At 39.5% G+C, this 23,415-nt stretch overlaps 2 protein-coding genes across 2 annotated transcripts in view; both read right to left on the reverse strand.

Moving 5' to 3' along the window:
* The window catches only part of LOC127967777 (gastrula zinc finger protein XlCGF26.1-like), a 369,056-nt gene that overhangs the window by 296,092 nt on the left and 49,549 nt on the right, over positions 1-23,415 (reverse strand). The gene's annotated exons all lie outside the window — the stretch shown is intronic.
* On the reverse strand, positions 1,388-21,720 carry LOC127981729 (uncharacterized). Its single transcript, XM_052585515.1, has 13 exons — positions 21,370-21,720; positions 20,788-20,868; positions 20,249-20,641; positions 19,885-19,986; positions 19,457-19,689; positions 19,172-19,350; positions 18,932-19,025; positions 18,794-18,812; positions 18,107-18,186; positions 17,872-17,986; positions 17,066-17,302; positions 14,921-15,097; positions 1,388-1,629 (listed from the first exon to the last, which is right to left on the reverse strand). Exons 1-13 carry the CDS (start codon positions 21,599-21,601, stop codon positions 1,388-1,390), a joined length of 2,184 nt encoding a protein of 727 aa, XP_052441475.1. The 5' UTR covers positions 21,602-21,720.

A 23,415-nucleotide genomic window follows, 5' to 3' on the forward strand; every position in this document is an offset into this window, starting at 1 on the left:
ACAAACTAGAAACTTATTAGGCCATGACTTTGTTTCTTTTGTTGCAAAAAAAAATGACATGTTCAATAAAAATAAAATTTGGTCAGTCTAAAAAAACAATTTAAGACAATGAGTTACCTCAGTTTTTTTGAGTAGATTCTATTTATCCGGGTTATGAGTGCAGGGCTTGAGAGTTTTGATCAAGTCTTCTGTGTATGATTTGTTACAAAATCTTTAAAAAAATTCACTCCGTTCACTCCGAGCAGAATCTATATTTTAACGTTTCTGTTCCTGCATTCCTCTAAAATTATTACCTTTCTGAAACCGGTTCGTGTGGAAGAAATGCCGGTTAATAACGTTCTTGGCTTTGTTGGAAGGAGGACACCGACAGGGAGCTCAGCAGATCATAACACTTGATTTATTAAACATGAAGAGGTTAACATCAGGAATTAGCCACATCTGATTACACCAAAGTCTCTGATTACCCTCTCTACCTCTCACAACTGCGCACAGACTTTTCTCTCCCCGCAGGTCTCTGTTCTCAGGATATTACCTTCAGATCTTATTTAAAGTTATAGAACATTAATTTTAACCTTACATTTAACTCTCTACAATAATAGTAATATAAAAATAAATTACAGTATTTTCTTTACTCAAACAGAAAAGGAAAAAATAGAGATCTAACGTTAGTCAATAACCAGTTGCGATTAGTCAAAGCCAATACAGCATCATCTTTTCAAGATTTTGGCCAAATGTACATTAACTTTACATTTTATAAAGCTACTCTGAGATGGTTATTCATTTTTTGTACTGAATTTCTGCAGCAAAAGAGACAAAGTGCATGCATTTACTAAACCCAACAAAACAAAAATGTAGAGAGGCTTCAAAAGAAACTACAGTGCATAACACAATCTAAGATCAATACAATATACTGTCTATTGTATAAGGGCAGACCTGACGCATAAAACAATGCAGTTTCTGTCATTTCAACTGATGATCGTGTTTTTTGTCATAGTGTTATGATTGACTAAATGTTCCTGTTGAAACAGAACGTGTTAGTGTTTTGAATAATTATTTGATTTTGAAACATGTTTGCTGTGTTTTGTTAGACATAGTGTATTGTGTTGGTTTATTATTGTATTTTGAAAATTAGTTTTGGGGTTTAGTTTACAATGTGTGGTTTTGAGTATGAAATTAACTGTTTTGCCAATTGTGTGTTTTAGGTGTGTTGGTGCATTAAGAGTTTAAGAAACTTGTTAAATGTATTGGAAAAAAAAAACCGTCAAAGGGATTGTAAAAAACTGTAAGAGTGAAATAGATGAATCCCAATTTGTGGATTGAGGTCTTAGAGCCCAGTGGATTAACCATTTCACAGTCACCATTATACAACAGAAGAGGAACAGAGGGCTCAGTGAATAGAACTGGTTTTGAACACAGTGGTGTCATCCAGATTGTTTGAGTCACTTAGCTTTCTTTTCCTCTCCATCATCTTCTCCATTGTCCCTGGACTCTCAAGAATGAGTTTCAGCAGTGGACGTAAGGGAATCCTTTGAAGAGTATCCTGCACTGCCACCTGTTTTACAGTGTCTGTCTGTGAGTCCCTCTGCTGGGTGTATGAGACACCAGGGAGAGACTCCTCCACTGGCTCAACTAGGTACCCAGCTTGAACAAAGTATTTCATCTGCTTGTGTTCAGTATCCAAGCACTGAAAAGCTTTGGCTACATTTGTGAATTGCAGATTCAGCTGTTGACCTTCAGGAGTCTCACTTTGGCCAATCCTTTGTAAGAATGACATTGTCTGTCTTATTAAAGCACCAACAATATCAAAGACCAAACTAGATGTTTGCTGAACTACAAAGTTGACAGTAGACAGGGTCATAGATGATTTTGCCCTCAATTTTGATAAAAACAAGTCCACTTGGTCTGTGATAGTGTTCTGCTCTAACTCGTCCCGTTCCATGTCATCAGCAGCATTATCTTCATCTTCAATTGCAGGCCTATTTTTGGTATCATAGCTTCTAGTGACAAATATGTAGAAAGGCCGAACGCAAATGGAAACGGGACAGGTTAAGTGTCTCCTTCCGCATGTTCAAAGACTCCAGATCACTGCCAAATCAGCTAAAGCCGCATACTTCTCAAACTTAATTGAATCCAATCACTCTAACCCTAAGGTCTTGTTTTCGGTCATTCATTCTGTTTTAAACCCATCTGCTAAATTGTCTGTTGCCTCAGATGCTCTATGTGAAGACTTCCAGAGATTTTTTATTAACAAAATCACTAAATTAAGGATCAGTATCTGGCCTAAATTACCTCACCCCCCTATTATGTTGTGTACCTCCTGTGTTTAGGAGGCTTTTGTTACCATTAACCTCCAGACACTGAAGGATGTGAGCGCCAAGGTCAAACATTCATTCTGCCCAAATGATATCATTCATCCGAGATTTTTAAAATTAATCACCAACTCGGTGGGACCAGGTATGGTATCCCTTATTAACAAGTGTCTATAACCTACTCTGTTAGCTAGACTGGAGACGTGTGTGGGCATAAAAGGCTCTGTCCTGTCATGGTTCCAGTCTTACCTTACTGACAGAAAGTTTTTAGTAAAGATGGGAAACATTTCCAGCTCCATGGCACCCCTGAGATGTGGTCTTCCACTATTTTGGCTCCCTCTGTATTTTCTCTTTACATGCTACCGCTGGGCACAATTTTTAGGAAACACTGTGTATCTTTTCACTTTTATGCAGACGACACCCAAATTTACATTCCAATCAAGCGCAATAATCCTGCAGCACTAAACTCTCTTCATCTATGCTTAGAGGAGGTGAAGGCATGGCTAGCTCAAAATTTCCTATCTCTTATGATGATAAGACCGAGGTCATTGTTTTCAACTCGAGTGAAAGTTCCCAGTGCACATGCCCAGATTTGGGGAGTCTATCTCCCTTTAAATCTACAGGAGTGCGGAACTTAGGTGTTCTTGTTGACCAGTCTTTAAAGTTTGATAAACACATCTCATCTGTAGTCAGTTCTGGTTTCTACCAACTTCGCTTACTATCTAAAATCAAAGGCTTTCTCTCTCCAATAACTCTGGAAATGGCGGTTCATGCTTTCATCACGTGTGGGCTGGATTATTGCAACTCCCTATATTGCAGTATATCAAAGTCTCAAATCTCCCGTCTACAGTTAGTCCAAAATGCTGCGGCCAGACTCATCCATAATTGTCGCAAATATGATCATATCTCTCCCATCCTCAGATCTTTACATTGGTTACCAGTTCGGCAGAGAATATATTTTAAAATTCTTCTCTTTGTCCTCAAATCTTTACACAACCTAGTAATTAATTAGATTATAATTAATCCAAGCTTAGTTGTTCTCTATGTGCTTAAGTGTGTTTTGCTGCTTTTATTTTTATATGCTTGCTCTGTAAAGCACTTTGGTCTGTCTAGCGGCTGTTTAAATGTGATATATAAATAAATGAATTTGAACTAGTGATTTTTCATCTAGCAGCAGGAGGGTTTCTTCATCAATTTGTTAATCTGTAAAGAGAAAGAGAAGAAAAAAGACGAGAATAGAAGAAGGTAAGAAAACTGTCTTACTCAGAACACACTAGGTTATAATGAACATATAGAGATGTGCATTTTAATTTGACCTAAATAAAGTTTATCTTTAAAGCTTGGTATCAGGACTTCCAAGATCCATTCTTTCAGCTTCTCCTGTACAAAATTATCCTTTATTCTGCAGCCTGTCAGTGGGAGTATGAGCAAAGAAGTTTTTATGGATTTTAAGTAGGCATCACATTTAAAAACACTAAAAGCATTCAAAATTAGACACAATGGTGTGTATATCAAAAAGATAAGCGCATGAGAAATTCTAATACACTAACATTAACTTTTGAGCATATAAGCATATACTAAAAAGACAGCTTTGTACAAGGGCAGGGGTGGTCAATATCAGTTCTACCAGAAAGACTCGGGAGATAGAGGAATGTACGAAGCATACATTTATTGACAGCTCAGCGAGCACAATTATAAATTTCTTTGGCGGAAGGCCCCGTCCATGGTTCGTAATCCGAGGGTAGCGAATCTGCATTTCCTGCCTGAAGACGAAGGCAGGGGCGCAGCAGACCCCCCTGGAAGGTAAGGACAGGACCATCCTGGTGGTGGTGGGGAGGGTGGAGGTTGTTGTCGCGTTGGCATCTGCGAACTCAAAACATGTGTAAGTACGATCTTTTATACAGGAGTATAAAGACGTGATTGGATAATGATGAAGGTAATTAGTGACGAAGTGATTGAGTCTTCCTGGCAGAACTTAGGCTAAAGCTTCCATTTCTACCAGAAAGACTCGGGAGATAGAGGAATGTACGAAGCATACATTTATTGACAGCTCAGCGAGCACAATTATAAATTTCTTTGGCGGAAGGCCCCGTCCATGGTTCGTAATCCAAGGGTAGCGAATCTGCATTTCCTGCCTGAAGACGAAGGCAGGGGCGCAGCAGACCCCCAAAATTAGGTGGATTATAAGACCTCCAGACGGGGCCAGCCTTCCCCCCAAAAAAGTAGAAGTATACCCACCAGTTGTGAATCCTAAGGTTCCTGGAAGAAATAGAAAGAGAGTTAGCATGACCAGTATAATGACGTTAGATTAAACTTCTTAAGTTTTTTTTTTTTTTTTTTGGAAATAGCCGCAATGGGCCAGAAACAGACAGCAACGATAGGCAGACACAGACAGCCACGATAGGAAGGCACGGACAGGCCTCGATAGACCAACAGAAATAGCCACGATAGGCAGACACAGACAGGCCTCGATAGACCAACAGAAATAGCCACGATAGGCAGACACAGACAGGCCTCGATAGACCAACAGAAATAGCCATGATAGGCAGACACGGACAGGCCCCGATAGGCCGAACATAAATAGCCACGATAGGCCAGACGCAGACAGCCACGATAGGCAAACGCGGACAGGCCCCAATTGGCCGAACATAAATAGCCATGATTGGCCAGACGCAGACAGCCACGATAGGCAGACACAGACAGGCCCCGATAGACCAACATAAATAGCCACGATAGGCCTCACGCAGACAGCCACGGTAGGCAGACACAGACAGGCCTCAATAGACCAACAGAAATAGCCACGATAGGCCAGACGCAGACAGCCACGATAGGCAGACACAGACAGGCCTCGATAGACCATACAGAATAGCCATGATAGGCAGAACACAGACAGCCCCGATAGACCGTACAGAAAAATAGCCATGATAGCCAGACACAGACAGGCCTCGATAGACCATACATAAATAGCCACGATAGGCCAGACGCAGACAGCCACAATAGGCAGACGCAGACAGGCCTCGATAGACCGTACAGAAATAGCCATGATGGCCAGACACAGATAGGCCTTGATAGACCATACAGAAAAATAGCCATGATAGCCAGACACGGACAGGCCTCGATAGACCAACGGAAATAGCCACGATAGGCCAGACGCAGACAGCCACGATAGGCAGACACGGACAGGCCTCGATAGACCGTACAGAAATAGCCATGATAGCCAACACAGACAGGCCTCGATAGACCGTACATAAATAGCCACAATAGGCCAGACGCAGACAGCCACGATAGGCAGACGCAAGACAGGCCTCGATAGACCATGATTAGCCACGATAGGCAGACGCAGACAGGCCTCGATAGACCGTACATAAATAGCCACGATAGGCCAGACGCAGACAGCCACAATGGCAGACGCAGACAGGCCTCAATAGGCCGTACAGAAATAGCCACAATAGGCAAACACAGGACAGGCCTCAATAGACCATACAGAAAAATAGCCATGATGGACGGACACGGACAGGCCTCGATAGACCAACAGAAATAGCCACGATAGGCAGACACAGACAGGCCTCGATAGACCAACAGAAATAGCCATGATAGGCAGACACGGACAGGCCCCGATAGGCCGAACATAAATAGCCACGATAGGCAAACGCGGACAGGCCCCAATTGGCCGAACATAAATAGCCACGATAGGCCTCACGCAGACAGCCACGGTAGGCAGACACAGACAGGCCTCAATAGACCAACAGAAATAGCCACGATAGGCCAGACGCAGACAGCCACGATAGGCAGACACAGACAGGCCTCGATAGACCATACAGAATAGCCATGATAGGCAGAACACAGACAGCCTCGATAGACCGTACAGAAAAATAAATAGCCTCGATAGACCATACATAAATAGCAGTGTTAATTTTGACACGAAATTTTAATTTAGTTTTAGTCTTAGTCTTTTGACTATAATTCTTTTTAGTTTTAGTCAAGTTTTAGTCATCTGATTTGTTTTAATTTTAGTCTTATTTTAGTCGACTAAAATTGCTTGGTATTTTAGTCGACTAAAATAAGACTAAAATCAATAACAGATTTACTAGACAATTTTTTACAGGTGGTATAGGAAACAAACTTAACCAAAATATATAAAACACAAATTCAACTTTATTTCAACACAACTGTGTCTTTATTTTGATTCAAAAGCTTTTATGCAGCAACAAACACTGTCATGATAATGTAAACAATAACTAGCTGCCAATTGACCATCAATAAAAGAAAAATAACGTTAGGTCCAGGACCTTAAAGCTTACAGCTGAGCTGAACAATAAGTGCATACATTTAAAGTAAATATTTAATAAGTTGGGTGGATAAAAAAAGTAACAAGATTTTATAAGGTATTCATTTGTCTAGCAATATTGTATGTTTTAAATACTACAATATTGCTAGATTTGTATGTATAATGATAGGATGTGAACATTCATGTTTCACATGACTAATATAGAAATATTTGTGATATTGTCAACAAGTAGAACATTATAAAATATACTAAACATTAGTATTAATCAAATGTATTTATCATGATATTACGTATTAGTATTGTGCTCGCATCTAATTTGAAGAAGGGGCTATTTTACAGTACTTTTCAGTTCGTAATATTTAATGCTACAACATCTACGCACTGCACTATTCCAATTTTGCTTAGCTCAATAAACAAAAGAACATCGTTGTGAAATTACATTTGAGAAAATGTCCGGGTGGCTCGTCTGTAAATGTCTTTTCAAATTGGTTGTGTTCTTGCCACGAATGAGCGCTCTGCGTGCTTTACACTTTGTTTTGTTTTGTTCGTCGTCAAACGTGAAGTGAGCTGTGGACATTTTGTCGCTCTTTTAGACAGTAGGGACTTTAAGCAACAGCTGCGAATGGAACGGCTACAGCGACCGGAAGTTTGCCGTCACACCGCTGTAGCCAAGAACGTAAAAGTCACTAAGCAACGGTAAAACAGAACAGCGCAACGCAGCATTAATTCATTTATTGAGATCCCAAAAAATATATAATTTAAAAAAGCAAGAGAAGGATTGCTTTTGGCGTTAAATGACAATCTTTTGTCAGAAGAGGAGTTTTTAATATTGTATGATGTAAATAAGTCTAAAAACATAACATTTATTTACCTAACCTCTCACGTTGTAGCGACTCCGGCAAATCAGCTGTTCTCCCGTAGTAGACCGTTAAATTAGAACGTCACAAAGTAGCAGTTAAATTCGCGCAGGCGCAATACAACGCCAGAATGGCGTTGCCGTTCCACCAGAGGCTGTTGCTTAAAGTCCCTATCACCTCTTCGAATGCCGACTTCCCGGGAGCTCATAAAAACTGAAAACCTTCGCTTCACGTCTCAATAAGTCAGGCTCTGATTGGTTCTCTTCTCTCATGCAGTCTGTTCTGTTTTGCCGGTTCTTTTGCTCATTCCTCGCATCTCTCCCGTCTGCTGATTTGATTTTCGTCACAGTCTATTTTCGTCTCGTCCTTTATTCGTTGACGATAATGTCAATCAATTTAGTCATAGTTTTAGTCTCCATCAGTGCCTTCTATTTTAGTTTTCGTTTCGTTTTCGTCGGCAAAAATATATTCGTGACGAAAATAATGACGAAAATATTTAGTCAACGAAATTAACACTGATAAATAGCCACGATAGGCCAGACGCAGACAGCCACAATAGGCAGACAGACGCAGACAGGCCTCGATAGACCGTACAGAAATAGCCATGATGGCCAGACACAGATAGGCCTTGATAGACCATACAGAAAAATAGCCATGATAGCCAGACACGGACAGGCCTCGATAGACCAACGGAAATAGCCACGATAGGCCAGACGCAGACAGCCACGATAGGCAGACACGGACAGGCCTCGATAGACCGTACAGAAATAGCCATGATAGCCAACACAGACAGGCCTCGATAGACCGTACATAAATAGCCACAATAGGCCAGACGCAGACAGCCACGATAGGCAGACGCAAGACAGGCCTCGATAGACCATGATTAGCCACGATAGGCAGACGCAGACAGGCCTCGATAGACCGTACATAAATAGCCACGATAGGCCAGACGCAGACAGCCACAATGGCAGACGCAGACAGGCCTCAATAGGCCGTACAGAAATAGCCACAATAGGTAGACACAGGACAGGCCTCAATAGACCATACAGAAAAATAGCCATGATGGCCGGACACGGACAGGCCTTGATAGGCCGTACAGAAATAGCCACGATAGGCCAGACACAGACAGCCACGATAGGCAGACACGGACAGGCCTCGATAGGCCGTACAGAAATAGCCATTATAACCAGACACAGATAGGCCTCGATAGACCGTACAGAAATAGCCACGATAGGCCAGACACAGACAGCCACGATAGGCAGACACGGACAGGCCTCGATAGGCCGTACAGAAATAGCCATTATAACCAGACACAGATAGGCCTCGATAGACCGTACAGAAATAGCCACGATAGGCCAGACACAGACAGCCACGATAGGCAGACACGGACAGGCCTCGATAGACCGTACATAAATAGCCACAATAGGACAGACGCAGACAGCCACGATAGGCAGACGCAAGACAGGCCTCGATAGACCATGATTAGCCACGATAGGCAGACGCAGACAGGCCTCGATAGACCGTACATAAATAGCCACGATAGGCCAGACGCAGACAGCCACAATGGCAGACGCAGACAGGCCTCAATAGGCCGTACAGAAATAGCCACAATAGGCAGACACAGGACAGGCCTCAATAGACCATACAGAAATAGAATAGAATAGCCATGATGGCCGGACACGGACAGGCCTTGATAGGCCGTACAGAAATAGCCACGATAGGCCAGACACAGACAGCCACGATAGGCAGACACGGACAGGCCTCGATAGGCCGTACAGAAATAGCCATTATAGCCAGACACAGATAGGCCTCGATAGACCGTACAGAAATAGCCATGATAGGCCAGACACAGATAGCCACAATAGGCAGACATGGAACAGGCCTTGATCGACCATACAGAAAAATAGCCATGATAGCCGGACACGGACAGGTCTCGATAGACCGTACAGAAATAGCCACGATAGGCGGACACAGACAGGCCTCGAAAGACCATACAGAAATAGCCACAAAGGCCAGACATTTACAGGCCTTGATAGACCATACAGATATAGTAACACCACCACCAGTAATTGCATGAATTTACCTGATTAGTTACAGGAGAGCTTGCTGAGCTTCAATAATGGTTTTGAATCAGGTCTGATGTATGATTCAAATGCTTAGGAAGACCATCTGCCCATGATCTTAACAGCTGATGTAGAGATCCCTCGTTCAGCTGCTGAAGTAGCTGCCCCAATTCTGAATGAATGGCCAGTAGATAGACTGCAGCTTTGAGAACAGTGGTTAAGTGAGAGTTCTAAACAGCCTTGGAAAGGGGGCTCCGTTAGGAAAAATAGAGCTGGTGCGTTTTAGAAATTCTAGGTCGGATTTTTAAGAAATTTCACCATGCAGAGAAGGGACAGGATTATTGATTTTAGAATTGTTAAGGTGACACCAGAACCTTGCACATCGGTTTTTGAGTGCTTGAGGAGAGTGTGAAGAATTATTATTATTTTTTTTTCTGAATCATAGATCTGAAGGAAATGCCGCGAGCAGGATCAAATTGATTGGTTTGAAGTGAATTCCCCTGGAAGCATAACCTGTAGAAGGCAGATAAACACTGCCTCCAGAAGAATATTGAGGTACTTCGAAGGAAGGCCGTAGCAGATGGAAGTAATTAATTTTGCAATATGGGCAGGGTAATAGGCAGACATTTGTCTTTAATTTGTTGGAAGATTTAGCTAACCCCTCAAGTAGTAATAGAACTGAACCAAAAGGCTTGAAAATTAGATTATACAATTTTGCATGGATTAGATGCTGGCAAGGAGTCTGTGAATAGAGAAATTAAGATTGCGATTTTTTTTTTTTTTTTTTTTTACAAGAAGGAGCAACGGTCGAAATTAGAATAGGAACGCAAAAATTGGAAGGAAAAACATAAGAAGCAGACCATGCAAACGTGTAGGCTTGATTGTAGAGGGAGCGACGCCTTAGAAATGTGATTTCCAGCTGACGTAAGCACTTCGTTTAGTATTATGTCTGCTAACGGAGGGCAGACTGAAGAATCCGGGTTGGCTGAGGGCACAGCTGTCTGAAAGTTTAAAAGTGTAAAGTGAAAGCCGCAACAGCCGAGTAAGAGTGATGAACCAACACCAGTAGATGCGCGAATATAAACAAGCCTTGATTGTAGCTTAACCCCTTAACTGTGACTCCCCAATTTATTTATTTATTTATTTTTTTTTTTAAATAATATTAAGTTGAGGTATCAGAGGTTAAGTTTAAAATACGCATTATCAAATTGACTTAAGCTTACTAGCACACATTGCTAATCTTGATGTAAACAATTAAACATTCTTTGTCTTAGCAATCTTCTCAAATTCTGAATATTTCCACCAGCCGCGGCGCTACCATTGGGCCCGGGTGGGCCTGGGCCCACCCATTTAAGGTCCAGGCCCACCCATTTTGGCCAAGGCCTATGAGTAGTGAGTGATTTTCATTCTAGCGGTTCATCCAATAAGCAGCCCGAGGAAAGCTTTGAGCGAAAGCTTTTCAGCCAATCAGCGGCTTCTACCCCACCAGCAAGGGATCCAGTCAAATGAATGACGTTGGCGGACGTCATTCATTCAAGACAGACACAGACAGTTTTGCCGATATGCTGCAGCGCTGGGGAAAATGGATGGTTTCAAGCAAAGTCACCAGCCAGGACGTGGAAATATTATTAACCAGCTGAGCTTCGATGCCAGCGACAAATCCTTAATTGATAGACATAGACAGCACATCATGATTGTTATAGATCTCGTCCTGTTCGCGCCCCTCCAGCCGTTAAGTTAGTTATGAGTGATGGGCGGTCACACTGCACTTTTCTCTCCATTGACTTCCATTCATAAACATGCGAATGCGTCGGACCGGAAATGCAAGCTTATGCGAAAAATTTTGCATTTCGCTGCGTTCCAAGTTCAAGTTTGGTGAACTCTGACCAGGGAATTTGCATAACGTGAGGATGTGGACCAGTAGAAGAGCGATACATTGCTGCATGACCTCTCTGTACAAAAATTCAAAAAGGAAGCGCTATATAACTTTAGCTGTTGCGCAGCGTCCTATTTAATAATACATTAAAAGATTTATAAAAGAAAAGAAGCTGCATGGTTTGTAGTGTCGACGGGAACAGGTGATACATTGGAATGTTTTATAATTTTTTTTTTTTTTTTTTTTCCTTCTTCTCCCCCTCCTCCCCTTAGGGTGTGTATATTTATAGAGAGATACAGAGTAACGTTACAATATAATAAACGCTTTCGACGCCGTTGCAAAAGACACAGTGCTAGCAAACATATAATAATCCATCTTGTGATAATTGAGGGGAGACTGTTTTATCTTGCTCCCGCCCATATTCGCAATGGCGTACGAAATAATTTCGCATGTTTAAAGTCTAGTGTGACCGCGCCTTGAGACGGAGACCAGGAGTGCAAACAAAAATGCCTGCTAATTAATATTCGGTTTAAACTGGAGATATGTCACTACTCTGAAATAAGGTCAGCAGCATCTCGTGTCACGTGGAGTTATATGCCTGCTGACTGAGCATTGAGCCGAATCTTACCTACGACTCAAAAGAAGGGTCCATATACGCATCAGCTTGGTAGATCCAGTGTTCATAATTCGCTAGCCCAAGAGTAAGCCATGTAAAGATGAGGTGAGAGCAGCGGTTCCCTGCATCTGCAAACATAGAATCCCATTAGAGTATGAACTTTTCAGGAATAATGCAAATGAAAGACTGAATAAACAAATATTAAAGCATAGGATTAAAACAGCGAATCTCAAGTGTGCTAGACAGAGCTTTTGTTTTTTTTTTTTTTTTTTAAGAAATGCGAAAAATCTTTATCAGTATAAATATTGTAGCGTTTATGATGAGCCTTAAAGTGCCTCGTTACGAAGAAGTTATTCAGAAAATTGCATGCACTATGATCAACATCTTAATTATACTGTGCAAGTCTGCTAGATAAACAAGCACGAAACGCCCAGTGCTTTATTTGAACGTGTGAGTATAAATCCTTGCAGAGAATAAGTTAATGCCCAGGCGCCGCAAGTGCATAGAACGAAATTATACTTATAATGCTGTAGACTTGTGAAGTGGTGGAGGCGAGATGCCGAAGAGACCGGCAGCCTTAATTCTGTCTGCTGGTCCGGAGAGACTTCATTCGTGCAGGTTCACGTGAGCGTACAGATGAATATTTGTTGATTGAGACCAAAGTCTTTTCAGGTGTTGAGACCCAAGCAGCACTGACGCGACATCTCGAAAAGCACCAGCGTAGCCAAGACCGTATTTTTTTTTTTTTTTTTGTGGGTTGCCTTGTCTGTCCTGGGTTTGAGGTGACCCCAATAGTGTTATATATAGCCCCTAGAATGTGAATTCTACCGATAAATCCCTTTTGAACGCGATTGGGCTTTTTTTTTATTTTATTTATTTTATTTTTTTATTATTTAAATAGTAGTAACTGGCGGTTTTTGAGAACCTGGCAACCCTGGCCTGGAAGCACACGGAACTCCGCCAATGTTCACATACTCTGCCGAGAAAAACTTGTAAATCGTCCAACACAAACGACTGCAGATAATCGCCGCGACACAGAGCTAAGCCAACGATCCCGTGTGCATCTTAGAGGAATGTCAAACTCTAGATAGTTTGCGGGGCACGAACTTAATTACAGCAAGTAGATGAATAAACACAACAGCTTGAGCAAGTACAATCGCGTCGGAATCAGCGGTTGTTGTCGCGTTGGCATCTGCGAACTCAAAACATGTGTAAGTACGATCTTTTATACAGGAGTATAAAGACGTGATTGGATAATGATGAAGGTAATTAGTGACGAAGTGATTGAGTCTTCCAGGCAGAACTTAGGCTAAAGCTTCCATTTCTGCTCAGTTGTGCTCCAGTCTTGATAAAAAAGGTCACCTGCATGTAGCTTTCTAGTAACCCTTAGACTTTGATTAACTTCTTCAGGTGTGTTTGATGGAACAGAACTCGGCAGAACTGTGGGTCTCCAGGACCGACGCTGGCCACCCATGCACTAGGGCAGTGGTTCTCAACCGGTGGGGGGCGTCCCATACTCTTTATTTTTTAATCTCTAAACTACGGTCATAAAAAGTTATTTTGTATATGCATAACTCCTGAATAACAATTTAAATGTTTTGTCGATAGTGAGCACAAATGCAGGTGATAAAAGTTTTTATTAAGCGAGTCATTGAGTCGTTCATTCAAACGATTCGTTCAAACGGCCAATTCATCAAGAATGAGACAAATGTTTGTGAATGGGTCATTGAATCTTTGACGTAAACTATTTGATCAAAACACTGAATCATTCAAAACACGATTGAGTGTTGCTGTGATATACGCTATGTTGTGATCTTTGTTTGGATTCATGCACAGTGAACCAGCTTTGGGGGGACCCAGCTTACAAAAGTTGAGAACCCCTGCACTAGGGAAACTTTTTTCATTTGCTCACTTATTTGAACTTTAAGCATTAAAACACATTTGTTTTGATTATGTTTTCAGTTATCAAAGGACAAAAACATACATTAAGAAATACTGGATAGTTTATTGCTGCTTAATAATCTTTCACTAACGGTGCCGAACTAAAACTAGCAAACACACTTGTGCTCCGCCTTGCATGGCATTGCACGGGGGTAAGATAGAGCAAAAGAGACTCAAATAGATATATATTTTTGAAAAAATGACAGCTGACTTGCAGTTAAGATCTGACTTTTATCAACAGAAGTTGATTTTCTCACCCTCAAGCTAGGTGTATATGACTCTTTTCAGACGAATCCAGTTGGAGTTATATTAAGATGTCAAACAGGAAGTCAATCAAAAAGTTGACGTTTGGTGTTTCTATCGCTATCAAAAGGAAAAGTTTGTTACATTTTAACCCATATACACTACAAAATATCATCATATAGATATTAAGCCTCCCTTATAAACTTTCATTAAACACTCATCATTGTTGTGTATGCTTATTTGGGCTGCCACCTAAAAGTAACCTAAAATGTTAGTCTGTTAGAAAAGTCATAGTTGGTCTAATTTGGAGTGGTTATACGTTGCAAAAAACAAAAACAAAAAAAAACAAACAAACAAAAAAAACAACAAACACACATATTCCACAGGACATGTTAAAACTCACAGGCAGATATTATGAATAACAAGGCTGGACCCTGTAGTTATTACACAGTATTTACATATGTGGGGCAATAAATTTAAATTTGGACCATTGAAAGAGTTTCAAGTACAACTCCAAAAAAGCAAGATTGACAACGTTCAGCTATCAATTGGATAGAGATTTAGGCAAAGTGTAACGATAGCTCATACAGCTACAGCCACTTATGCTACAAGGAAATGTTTCTGAGTTTTTTGTGAGTCCATTTTAAAGAAAAATCTTTGGTCAGGGGCAACCCTATGCTTATGTTTGCCGTATATGACAAATATGCCATATATTACAAATACATACTTTTTATTGTCTCCTTGGCAAAGCAGCAGGACAGTTCTCTGAGGGCATCAGCACGAGTTGAAAGATATCTCCAATGGTTGTTCATCTCTGCAACAAGAATCTTCTGCTCCTCCTGAAGTCTCCTTAATGACATCATGATGTCGAATGCCTTTCTCTTTGTCCTAAAATTAACAGAGTCTGGAATGCACGAAAAAAAATTGTCATACATCAACCTTCTTTAACCCTCTGGAGTCTAAGGGTATTTTTGGGGCCTTGAGAAGTTTTGTCATGCCCTGACATTTGTGCTTTTTTCAGTTTCTTATAAATATCTAAATGGGTAAAGTCTAATATCACTGTAATCAGCACAAACTGGGCTATAATAATATGTGAAATGCATGCATGTACATGATTGTATTTTTGAGAAAAAAAATGTTATGCATGGTTAGTGAAAAACTAAAAATGTTAAGTCACTTGAATAAGGCAATAAAACACATACATAAAATTGGTTGCCGGAAAAGTTGAGACCTGGAGCTTGTAGCCTAGAATTTTTCTTTCTAAATTATGTGAAAATCATCTTGTTTACTCATTCACAGAAAACAATATATTGATTTAAATTTTCTAAGACACTTTTTTTTGGTAAAAGTCATATGGGAGTAGGCGTCAACTACCATGAATATCATTGTGATTTACACCTGAGAAGACAAAGGCCTGCATAATGAGCTGCATAATGAGCTGCATAATGAGCCGCATAATGAGCCTCTCATTCAACTGTGCCACTGAGGGAGGACTTACAAGAAAGAATGTGAGAACAAAATAAAAGTATATAATTTTATGTTTGTAGTTTATTAAGAATATATTTAATTATCCCACAACATAATTTAATATCCACTTGGGGGAGCAGTTAAACAGTTTATTAGGGACAATCAAAGCTTACTTTCAAACAAATTTTTTGGCATCCTTTCTTTAGTCACACAATCCTTCAGAAATCCTTTTAACAATCTTATTTTCTACCAAATAAACCCCATTTATTATCATCATCATTATTATTATTATTATTAATGTTGAAAAGAGCTGAGAATATTTTTCAGTTTTTTTTAGGGGGAATAAATCGAAAGAACTGCATTGTTTTTACATTTGTTAGAGTTATCTCTATTTGTCACATTTATATTATTTACATCAAGCTTTTGAATGGTATAGTATTGTATACTGTTATTGAAACTTCATAATGTTTCACTTGATTATACATTTAGTCAGGAATTATAGTTTGGAAAAAGTATTTGGAAAAAGTCTGACTAGTAAAATGTTTACACGTTATGTGAAAACTAGTACAAATAAATAAAAAGAGACTTACTCATGTTTATGATCTCTGCTGAATAAAGTGCTTCATTCTTTTTTCTGAGGAAATCCATTTCTCAAATCCTCAACCACATCACATCTGTTTGGGGTGAATTATGTCTTAGTCCTCTCATCGCGAAGCAAACAGTAAAATAAAATAAAAACTTGAAGAATAGTCTGGCTGCTTTTTCTTCTGTGTGGGCGTATTCAAGCCGTGCGCTTCAGTTTGAATCTGAATAGCGCGTTAAGCGCGGGGGCGTGGTCACATTAGATATAATGAGCGGAGATATGAAAAACATACATCGCGTTGTTTTCATATGGATTACTTTATTTCAGAATATTTGTTCGGGAGCACTTGTTTAGTTTAAAAGTAGACATTCCAGGCTTTCTATAGATATCTCTCTCATGTCTCTTCGTTGAGTATTCACGGAGTTACAGTTCATTTTAATGAAATGTTTGTACATGACGATCAGCGGAGACAAAGACTGTAGACAGCGCACCTTGTTTGTTATCTTTATTTTATAAGTGCACAAAGGTTTTTTGTTATTATGTCTGTATCCAAAAAAAAGTAGACCCTTTACAGATTCGATTGATGTATTGCTCTTATCTGTACGATTAAAACTGAGAGTGTAATTTAAGTTCTTTTCGGGGTTATCAGGAGAAAATGACTCAAAACGCATATATGCGTTAATCGACTCGAAAGGGTTAATATTTAAAATCAGATGGGGTTGCAGATTGACATTTGAGGCATCGTGGTTGAAATATGTATAATTGTCAGAAGACTAGTGAACATACCACTGTGTGGTAGCTGCCATGGCCAAGCTGTCTCACCAGACAAAATGGTTTCCAAGCACAGAGTTTCTGTGTTTGGAACCATTCTGTTGTATTTCTCAACAATTGATGTCAGGGTCCCCTTCTCCTCCCTGATTTTGCGGCGGATCCTGGCACGACCTTTGTTGCCATCTGTATCTTTATAGAGACGCTGAGAACGTCTCTTGATACTCGCCACAAGTACCTCAGTTCTGCTGGCCAAGGCATCAGCATCATTTGTGGTTGTTGTTGCTGCTGCTGAGAAGAAATGTGTGATTTTTACACAAAATTACAATAACAATTATTCATGACTAAATGTGTTACCAATATTATATATACACATATATGTTATAAGGGCTGCACGATATATTGCATGCGATACTCATGCGCATCTCATCAGTAAAGCCAGTTCTGTGATTGGAAATAAATCTCTATCACCTATTTTCAGATGGAGCAGCATTTAATACGCAGAGCAGTAGTTCACAAGCTATGCAATATCACATTCACTATTGCATGCGATGCATCTGTGATTATGAGCTTGAATTGCGTAGCTTGTCATATAAAATATAGGGGCTAAACAATTAATCACTTTTCTAATTGCAATTAGAGATGCTACAATCGTTAAAAAGTGGCAATCTTATGCAATCGTTCAAAGTGGTAATTGATCACTCAAAAGCCTCTTATGTTATTCTGTGTGCTAAAGATGCATTTTTTTTCTCTAGAGGTTATTTAAAGGGTTTTTCCATTGCTCTAATTTTTGTTTTAGTATAACATTATACCATTCATACACACACATACATATGTATATACATAAGTCATTTACTCACTATCTGCCCACTCCTTTACTTCGTTGAGCCAGTCTTCCAACTGGCTCTCTGTCACTGCCAGTTCAACTTTTAAAGACTCTAGGTTTAGCAACTGGTTTTGCAGAGCTTTTGTGGTCTGCAATTACAAGCAATCACAGATGGTACAAGAACAATAACTAAATGTTTAATGCACAACTTCAAACAGTAATAACATACATTATTGAACATCTAAAACCAATTCTACTGATGTTATTACCTTCTGATATCGGCGGGTCAGTGTGATGGCCAAAGTGTAGATCTTTTGCTGATTCCAGCGCATGGCCATGTCTGTGCGCCCTGCAAACAGAGAATATCATGTTACCATATTCCCCCTACTTATTATATAATAATGTAACTGGTATAGTATGTGGTCATTGTACCTGCTTTGGACATGTGTTTTGTAGTCACTGCAATCCTAGACAGGAAAGCATTGCACTGTTCCACCTCCTCACCTAGGGTTAAACCAGCCCCATCCTGATATGCCCCACTCCAATTCACCTGATTAGGAATAATAATAATAATAATAATGCTGAGAAAGTGTTGACATGTATTTGCAGATGTTCAGTTTTAGTAATTACAAACTTCACCTACCTCACATTTAAAATCATGGGCTTTGGCATGGAACACTGAAAGGAAGGGCTTCATGTTAAGAAGGTGCTGGAGCTCTGGACAGCTTTTTGCAACTCTTTGGAGGTAGGGCCAATATTTGCAAGTCACATCCATACAAAAAAAATGTATTTGCCTACTGGCCAGCTTTTCTTGCAGGTACAAGGGATAGGCAAAAATTTCACCCCTGTACATATTTAAAGCACAGAGAAGCACTCCGTGCCGAAAAACCGCAACCTCCAATCCCTCCTCGTCTACCTTGCTGGCAGATCCCTGGGAGGTCTCTCTGGCTGCTGACCACTCCCCTCCACAAACACCTACAATATGGAAAATGGTTGATAAAAATAAGAATCTCCTAAATAAACTCTTCAGTAGGAGGTAACTGTAGCCCTGTATTTATTCTAATAGTCTGCTTTTTTTTTTTTTTTTTTTTTACATGTTTGGATGTCTTGTGAATGTAGTCCACAAATCTTGTCACATCTTCATCCTTAGCTATAAAGACGTCTTCAAAGATGGCCTTTTCTTCAGATCTAGAAAAATAATAATAATAATAATACATAACAGGTACACAAGCTTGTGATACTTTGTAATCTAATTTTACTGGGTGCACATTAAAACGATATTTTTCTTATTAATACTGTTTCAACAGTGTGACATTATACACAATTTTAAATACCTAGCTGCATTCTTGAAACGGTAATGCTTGCGGTTTCCATCGACTGAAACTGCCAGCATGTCTGGGCTGCACGCAGGACAGATGAAGGGCTCTTCCTTACAGATTTTGTCCACCTCGTATCGCACAGCCTCCCACTCAAAAAAACTTTTTTGAAAACTGTCTTTGGAGATCTTGCCACACTATTAAAATTAAGGAAACCAACAAATACATTAGCATCTAAAAGATTTTCGTCCCACAATACAAAGACATTAACAATACTGTAGAATAAATAAATTCAATACTCACACGACCAAAGCGGACAGTTCGCTGATCGAGCATTCTCAAAAATGCTTGGCAGGACAGTCCTGGTGCAGCCATCTTCATTTCTTCAAATGAGAAGAAGACATCTGTGGCATAAATAGTGGCAAAGTGAAGGGTTGCAGGCCAGTAGTCACTCAGATTTAGATCACCCACTCCAGCAGCCCACGTGGCTTGGCATGCCTCACAACTCAACTCAGGCATGCTTAGATCATATCGTCCTGGAAAAATGAAAAAACACATCCACTTAAATGTAAATATAATGTGATTAATCAGGGTTTTGATTCCTTACACAATTTTACATTACTTTGTATACTTTTTAAACATTACTTAGAGGTCATGCAGATCTTACATCCAGACCTGTGCCAAACTTATGGGAGTAGAGCATGTACAGATTTTTATCTTCACACCCTTACCATTCATTGTGATTACAGCAACAGTCTTCCCTGGACTGACCCTTAGTGACTCTCGTGAACAATCACAGATTTTGTAAGGGATCTCCACAGGTACAAGCCGTACTGAAAAAGATCAAACATTTGAATTAAGATCGTTTTTATTGATTGAGTATTAAGACAATTTGTATAGACTGATATAACATTGTAACGGTTCAATGGTATTGGAGTACATTGCTGAAAAATATAGAAGAGATGCTCAAAAAGCTTAAATTCAATATCAAACAACAAGAGACAAAAAAAGGGCATTATTTAAATAGTAAAACATATGAGGCCTAACAACTCTCAGAAGTATGTGTATGTTGTACACTCACAAACCAGCACTTACCACAATGGGAAAGAGCCTTATCTACAACAAAAGTTGTTGGAGGCAATGGCTGGTAGAATCCAGCCGTCATGGCATCTCTGTTATGGAGAACATGTCTGGTGTGCATACTGACATCACACTGAGCACAGAAAAAGGGCTTTGGTCGACAGTCACTGCAGCGGACAGCAGCTGGATTGCTCCCACACTGTTGGCAGATGCGTGTTGCTACATTTTCATGTGCCGCAGCGGTGTTCACCAGACGTGGTCTCTCTGTCCTCCATCTCTCTGAAAAGAGACTTTGTCTTGTGCTCCAGTTTGAGGAAGCTAGGAGAGGACCTCTTGAGGTCTCAAGAGATGATGCCTCATCATCTGAGGTATTGCTCAGTGAGTGCTGGAGATCTTGCAGAAAAGACTCTGTTAAAATAGTATGGAATATTTAAAAGCAATACTTTAATATATACATGAAAGTGTTCTGCATCAAGTGCATTTGACTGTGAAAAGGCCAGTATTCCGGAAAATTTTAAAAATGTTATTTGTTATTTACACAATGAAGTACACACCAACAGCCTCTGGAGCAAAGGTCACCTCACAGTTAGTGGCAGGTGCATTGATGGGAGGATCAGATTTCCGAATGGGATCAGCTGCACCAGATAAAAAAAGAAAAGAAAAGAAAAAAAAGAAAAACAACATTTACAACATTTTCAACTTGTCCCAAGGTGTGTGGCACAATTTTACCTCCCTTATTAGCAGCCTGAAATGACCAAAGCTCATTGTTTAATGTTTAGCTACAGAGAAGGACTAGCAGATTTTTTTTTTCTCAAACACAAATGTGGACAGTACAGTTACTTAGTTATCTATATATCATGTAGAAGATGAAAGCAAATAAGAATGCTTGCTGTAGAAGCAAGCTGGTTGGCCACTGACAACACACTCAGAATAAACACAGCTTCAACACAGCCTTACCAAGACCAATCATTTAGTTTATACTGCTTTACACAAATACTGTACGTAATCAAATTTATTTTCATGTCAAAAATAAAATGAGTGCTTCTGATTTGATTGACATATTCCTTGTTTGATACATCATAAATGCCTAATCAACGCAGTTATTCAATAGATCTTGAATGAAAAACTATACTGACCCTTATTTGACTGATTCCTGCTTGATCTTGGCCTTGCATAGACAATGTTTCCATCAATGTCTCTCTTTCTCCAACGCACCCTCGGTTCAGGTGTCTTTACTGGTGCCACTTCCTTCTCTTCCTGCAGCTCACCAATCAAGTCATCAAGACTTTGGAGCTCATCATTGAGTTCTTGATCATCAACCAGTTTATCCAGCTCCATTAACTGTTCTTGGAGTTCTGAATCACTCATGGTGATGGGCAGAAACAAAAACAGACAGAAAGACTTACAAAAAAGATGGACAGAGACAACAAATAGAAATATAAACAGAGAGAGAGAGAGAGAGAGAGAGAGCAAGCTACAGACAGACAAGTGCAGGGTAACAAGACGGACGTGGCTCTTAAAAGTGCCTTTGGTTTGTGTGTGTGTATGTTTGTGTTGAGGGAGGTTAAAATAAAGGAGGGGAGAATTTGAAGGACCTGATAAAAAAAGAAAGAGATAGAGAGAGAGAACAAATAAACTCCTTACATTTTTACCAGTATTTTTTTTCCATCGGTGTTGGCAGATTGGTCAGTATTCAATTAGATATTAGTTTGTACTAGGTGGAATAAAATAGCTTTAGACAGGTGGCATTTTGATATTTCTGTTGTTCCCTTTTATTTCTTTAAGGCAAATGACAGACACGTAGCCTTACAATGTAGCCTTCTTTAGAGAGCACTTAATTTCCTTTATTACATGCCATTTGATGAGCCACAATACTGTAGTAGATGTGTGTGTTTATAATTTTGGATTGTGGATTTTGAACAATTACTGGAAAACACACCAATCTGGCAACTTGATCTGAACATTTATAAATGGCTAAAGTGTTGTGATCGAGCTAACTTAATATGGGTAACCGATCACATATAATAACGAAAAACCATACAATCTCCTATATTACCTTGCCTTGCATGATTGTATGTGAAAAAATACACAAGCTTGAATTTAATTAGCTAACTCAGCTAACGTTAGGCTATTGCACACGTGGTGCAGCAAGTTATATTTTGTAATGACTGCTGTCATTTACTGCATAAACTGATACCTTGCAACTCTAAAGGTTCTAAACACAACGTCTTGACCCAATTAAACGGTTTTTGTTCCATAAATATATGGATTGTTCCCATCTGTATTAATTAACTGCTCTACTTACCAAGTGGAAAATCGCACTGGACCTTGGGATCGCGCCTTACGATGACGTCAGCGCCACTGATTGATTTATTAATACATACAAATAAATAAATAGATAAACAATCAAACAAACAACCAAACAAACAATTAAATGCATAAATAAATAAATAAATAAATAAATAAATAAATTTAATGAATGAATGAACAGGTTGATTGCATCGCACTGCAGTGATTAATCATTAACAATCACAACAAACAATCACAGCACATTAAATACGTTTTTATCATCAACAAGCCTCCGATAAAAAAAACAAAACAAAACAAAAACAAACAAACAAATACCAGTATTACCTAGCAGGGCTGCAAGATTATGACAAAGATCATAATTGTTGATTATTCTCATAAAATTGTAATTGCGATTGTTAATTACGATTATCACAGTAATTTACGCTGAATGATTATACCATTGTCTGAAGAACCTGCATGCCATATTTTTACATAAACAAGATAAAAAACACTCTAACTGAAAAACCTTTATTGCTTTTCTATAGCATCTATAAATCTCAATTATACATTCGATTGGTTTATACTTAAAAAAATGGTAGGCTACTATAATGTTATACTAAAATTAAAACAATGAAAAAACCCTTAAGATAACCTGTAGAAAGAAAGAAAAAACTTCTTCAGCATGCAGAATAACATAAGTGGACTATAAACGATTAATTCACTTTGAACATTACATAATTGCGGCATCTGTAATTGTAATTGCGATTAGAAAATCGATTAATTGTGCAGCCCTATTACCTAGCAAAACTCGGTGGAGCGTTGTTAAAGTCACCGTTGCATGCTGTTTCACATGCGGCTCTTTAATATCAGACACCAACGTCATTTTTACAATA

Source organism: Carassius gibelio, chromosome A4 (genome assembly GCF_023724105.1).
Source record: "Carassius gibelio isolate Cgi1373 ecotype wild population from Czech Republic chromosome A4, carGib1.2-hapl.c, whole genome shotgun sequence".
NCBI classification, from domain to species: Eukaryota; Metazoa; Chordata; class Actinopteri; order Cypriniformes; family Cyprinidae; genus Carassius; species Carassius gibelio.

What these genes read in the sequence shown, in the direction of transcription:
- LOC127981729 (XM_052585515.1), bottom strand. Translation starts at nt 21,601, where the DNA reads ATGAGTGATTCAGAACTCCAAGAACAGTTAATGGAGCTGGATAAACTG. An exon ending in CGTTTCAAGAATGCAGCTAG is followed by an intron (nt 19,026 to 19,171) that starts GTATTTAAAATT and finishes TTATTTTTCTAG; the next exon opens with ATCTGAAGAAAAGGCCATCT. An exon ending in TGACCCGCCGATATCAGAAG is followed by an intron (nt 17,987 to 18,106) that starts GTAATAACATCA and finishes TTGTAATTGCAG; the next exon opens with ACCACAAAAGCTCTGCAAAA.